This window comes from Dipteris shenzhenensis, chromosome 24 (assembly GCF_047967505.1).
Source record: "Dipteris shenzhenensis isolate YYH24624 ecotype China chromosome 24, Dip_SZ_1.0, whole genome shotgun sequence".
Lineage (NCBI taxonomy): Eukaryota > Viridiplantae > Streptophyta > Polypodiopsida > Gleicheniales > Dipteridaceae > Dipteris > Dipteris shenzhenensis.
Window position 1 is genome coordinate 25,855,124 of NC_141619.1, and position 5,067 is coordinate 25,860,190.

The following is a 5,067-nucleotide window of genomic DNA, read 5'->3' on the forward strand; positions in this document are numbered from 1 at the left end:
ATAACTGGAGGGGTTTTTTAATTCAACTCTAGAAAAAAATATGTTAGTTCATAAGTAAAGTGGGGTTGTTTTATTGGGGGAAACATTTTAGAGGGGTTTTTTAAATACCCCTTGATCACACGTGATACATGGGGTTTCTTAGTAGTGCACCCCCCGAGTCCATGAATTAGTCGAATTATCTCTTAGCCTTCGTGATCAGCCTCCTATTAGCGACCTTTAATCTGCTTGTCTCTTAGGGAATACCTTCATCTGCCTAGCATTAACATCTTCTGAGAGTGACCCACTAGCTGTGGGCTCTGTTAGCCATTTCAATTAAATCTTGATTAAGGGCCCATCAGAGCGTGTGGTAAAACTCTATTGTCAGTCCGTCGGGGCCTAGAAACTTGTCATCGGCCATGGCATTCGGGTCTCCTCTAACTCTTCCTTGGTGAACAGTTTGGCTAACCGACTCCTTCGGTACTCTATCACCCTGCTATCAAGGCCATTTAAGGCAATCCCTATGTCTATACGCCACATCTCATCGTGAAGCACCAGCTCGCCAACTATAGCACTCAGATCCCCTCGAAAAACACCTTGACCATGTGCCAAAACTCTGTAACAAGGTTCCTCTAAGCATCCATCACCCTATCTATCAATTCCCTTTGTTGATTCCTCTTAATGGATTGAAAAAAATCCTTAGAGGGACAGTCCCCCATTGCGAGCAAGATCAACCTGCTCTTGATGTGGGTCTACCTTGCCTCAATCATTTCCCATTCTTGCATAGTTGTCTCAACATCCCTAGTAGGGTCCCCACAATTGGGTTCTTGGGTGTTTCCTTTAGCACCACCTAGAGAGACTTTCTGATCGTGGTTGACCCTTCCCAGCTCCTTTTCCTCCCTGCTCTATAATGAAGATCTGCCTCTTTAGCCACCTTCATTACTCTATGGAGTGTTGCGTTCCACCTACAACATGGCTCTCTAATAGCCGAGCCTCTGTTCCTCTAGGAGTCTACGTAGAAATCTTTCAAATTAAGTAGCCTTTTCTTAAATTTAGGGTTATGCCCATCGACCTCCCCACTTTGCATGGAACACAAAATCTCCAAAGAATAGGTACGTGATCTGAGATGGATGTCGAGGCCATGTACTCTCTGCTCATGTGGGCTTTCATCCCATGATCCTTCCTCAGAGAAGTAGACATAATCACCTCTAGCTCATTTTCTTCACTCATCTCCTTCCTAGGTAGTGCACTAACATAGAGTAAAGTTTGTCTGGGTAGTTTCAAGGAGATCTCATCCCCCCTTCCATGCAAAAGACACACGTCTCCAATGCATAAGCTTAGCAAGCTCTAGATATGAGAAGACAACCCAGCACCTCCAACCCACCAAATTGACGGTAGTCTGTTTTTCGAGTTTGAGCAACACTGAAGAAATGCTTTTGATGAGAGAAAAAGAAAAGAGGAGATGGCCCATGTTCTTAATATTTTGTACCTCGTAATCCACATTCTCAATGATGTGGAGACTTAACCTATGTGTGGGTGCATTCATAAAGGTAGAGATGAAGAAATGGTAAATTTGTAATACCTAGTGCATTGCATCAAGAGACCTATGGAGAGTATCCCAAAATCAAGGGAAATGTTTTCATATCACGATTCACATCTAAAGGTTTATTGGAAAAATGATAAATCATTATGTATACAATGTCCTTAATGGCCCAATAATCTTCCTAATACAAGAATATAATAATAATATCGCCTGGTGCCCGCCCATGGGAGAGAAGCAATGGGTGCCATTGGGTGGTGCTGGTTACACAAGAGGACAATATGTTAAACATGAAAGCGTTAATGACAAACACGTGGAGGAGGCCCCATGGTCTATGAAGGAGACCTTTTGGTTGGTAAGGGCCGTTTTAGTCAAGCTCTTCCAGGTGGGGGCCAAATGAGGGGATTCCCCTTCTCCATTGTGTGTTGTTTTGGGGGGGGGGGGGGGGCACTATTATATTAAAAAGGCAATATGAAACCTGTGAACTTATTTATTAGTAACGGAATCTTTTTGCATGGAATTCAAGGACATTTCATGTTGTGGGCGAACTTACCTAGATTGGAATAAGATAATCCACCAGCACTAATAGTCCTCCTTGCAATTTTGCTTAGCTCCTTGGCTTTGCTCCTCACCTCCTCACCCTCCTCCCCTTGCATCAGCGTTTCCACCGCTGCTTTCACAGCCTCCCTCGTGAACGTGCCGTCGGGCTTCGTCTCCAACCTTAACCCAATTTCCCACTCTTTCGCAATACTCCTCATATTCGACTTCTGCTCTGCCAGCCTCGGACATCCCACTAGCGGTACCCCGCTCCATAGACTCTCCACCGTTGAATTCCATCCACAGTGAGTCAAGAACCCCCCCACCGACGGATGCGCCAACACCGCTGGCTGCGGTGCCCACGAGATTATGAGACCCCTTTCCTTCGTTCTCTCGAGAAAGCCTTCAGGTAGAATCTGCGACAAACCACCTGTTCTGGAATCGGAACGAATCACCCATAGGAACGCTTGTCCGCTTTGCTCCAGGCCGTGCGCTAGCTCCACGGTTTCCTCAAGAGACAAGAACGCAAGTGAGCCGAAGGCAACATATATGACGAACGAAATGGCCTGGGAGTCCAGCCAGGTCAAACAATCTTCTTGTACGGAAGCCGGCTTTGTTACTAGAGCGCCTGAATCATGCTTGGGGACGGGGTCGAAGCCTAACAATGGACCAACCGAGTAGGCTTCGATACCGTCTGCACGCAAGGCGTCGAATGCGTCGCGTTCTAGCTCGTAAAGCGAATGAATAAGGATAGTGTGCGCCTCCCGCACAGGAGCGAAAGTTGCAAGGAAGAACTCGATAAAGGGGCTTGAGAGGTCTTCGACGATACACTCGCGAGGCATTTCCGTGATTGGAAACGGTGGGAGTCCAGGTATGAAGTCGATCAAAGCCTCCCCTTCTCCACTCCAGTTGGCGATCGGGGCTGCAGAATCCACAACAAATGGGTGAGAAAAATGCCCAACATGAAGCTTGAATCAGCACAAGCCCAAAGCACGCAAGAGGTTTGTTTACCTTTGAGGGGAAGAAACCCCTTGGAAATGAGGTGAGGAATGTGGAGGAACATGAGGTAGCAGGCGGCGGTGCAAGTCCAGAAGTCGACTCGGGGGATTCCAAAGGAGTTGGCGACATCCTGAGCCCAAGGCACGAAAGTGTCGGAGATGATGCAAGAGATGGGCGGATGGTGATCGGGGGAGGCAAGATACTCGTGGAGGAAGTTTCGGAAGCTGGTGTGCATGGCGGGGAGGGCTTGGAAGAAGAGGGAGAGGTCATGGGATAGGTCGGAGGTGAGGCCATCAGGGAGGACTTGGATGCGGATGGAAGGGTGGAGGTGGTCGAGGAGGTGTTTGCGCTGAGCGTCTAGGTAGGATTGTTGGAAGTAGATGAAGGTGATGGAGAAGCCATGAGAGGATGCGAGAGCTGTGGCGAGGTTCATGAGACTATTGATGTGGCCTTGAGCAGGGCATGGCAAGCAAATGGCGTGCGGTCGACTGGTATTATCATAACAGGCAGAGGTCTCCGCCATTGTTGGCTTTGTGTATGGGAGCAGAGACAGTAGCTAGTCCACTGGAGGTGATCCGTGTGTGTGAGCAGGAATGGAGGTATCGCAACAACACTAGGAAGGCCTCAACACAAAGTAAAGGAAGACCGCATATGGGTGCAGAGACAGTAGTCCACTCGACATATGTATGTGAGCAGGAATATCGGTAGGAGAAGGAGAAGGAAGACCTAGTCCACTTGAGTTTTTGTGTGCGCATCATGGCGGCCAAATTCTATGTGCAAGGTGGTTTTTTTTAGGGTTACGAGATTAAGGGGGATTAGGGTTTAATAAGGTAGGGTTTAAGGGTGAAAACTTTAAAGGTAGGGTTTAAGGGCAGTCGTGGTCATTGTTGTCTGTGGCTGCTGCTGTGTTTTTGTTGCAATCATTGGTGTTTCGGTTGCATTTCTTCTCGGCATTGTTCTCGCGGGAATTTTAGCTTGTTTCAGCGATGAATCGAGCGTAATCCTGCTCGAAATCGAGCGAAATCCAGCGAGAAATCGAGTGAACATCCTTCTTGAGCTTTGGTCTCTGTTGCCGCAAGGGTTTCGGCATCATCTCTGTTGAGCAACGAGGTTTGCCATCGTCGCCGCCGGAGGAGTTTAAGCCTGTTCGAGAGCCTACTTCTTGTGTGCGCATCATGGCGGCCAAAGTAAAGGAAGACCGCATATGGGTGCAGAGACAGTCGTCCACTCACTCGCCCACACACTCCCACATCGCAGGCACCGGCGCAGATTGGCAAATGTGAGTGGACAGCTGCAAGCTGCTCCCACCCCATTGCTTGCCCGCTTAGTACTACAGGAGAAAGAAGACTTTCACTACTACGTAAAGGTCAAAAAAGAAAACTCTCTTCAACCCCAATGTATTTATATCGGAGACGGAAGACCCCAAAGGAAGACCTCGAAAAGTAAATATCTCTTCAACCCTTCTGACGGCTTGCTTCACCCACCTCATCCCCATTGGAAGAATTTGGGTCCACAAGGAAGACCTCAAAATAAGTACATCCTGCATCAAGCGACCAAGTACATCTAAATCCCCATTGGGAGGACAAGGAAGACCTCAAAATAAATACATCCTACGTCGTCATTGCTGCAACCCTGACCTCAGCTTCCTCCTCGAAACAAACACAGCTTCCTCCAAACAACAAACACATCTTTTTGTTTCTCTTGCCCTACCTTTGAGGGAAGGTTTTAGTAGGGTTCATTTGAAAGCTAAAATTATTTTTATTGAGATTTTATTTCCATCCAGAAAATTTAAAATAGTGGTTTCCTCTAACTATTTCTTACGTTAGGGGAATCCCTTAAATGTTTCAAACACGTCTTTTTTTCCCCATGCCCTAGGGACCTTGAGGGAAGGTTTTAGGGGGGTTCATTTAAAATTATCTTTGTGAGATTTTATTTCGTCCATCCATCGGGAAAAAATAAAATAACAGTTTCCTCTAACTATTTCTGACGTTAGGGGAATCCTTTAAAATTTTCTC

General features: G+C 47.0%; 1 protein-coding gene across 1 annotated transcript; it reads right to left on the minus strand.

Annotated features, from left to right (window-relative positions):
• Positions 1-2,037: 2,037 nt before the first annotated feature.
• Positions 2,038-3,658, minus strand: LOC147886421 (7-deoxyloganetin glucosyltransferase-like). Its single transcript, XM_087395241.1, has 2 exons — positions 3,065-3,658; positions 2,038-2,975 (listed from the first exon to the last, which is right to left on the minus strand). Exons 1-2 carry the CDS (start codon positions 3,573-3,575, stop codon positions 2,038-2,040), a joined length of 1,449 nt encoding a protein of 482 aa, XP_087251367.1. The 5' UTR covers positions 3,576-3,658.
• Between the last annotated feature and the right edge of the window lie 1,409 nt (positions 3,659-5,067).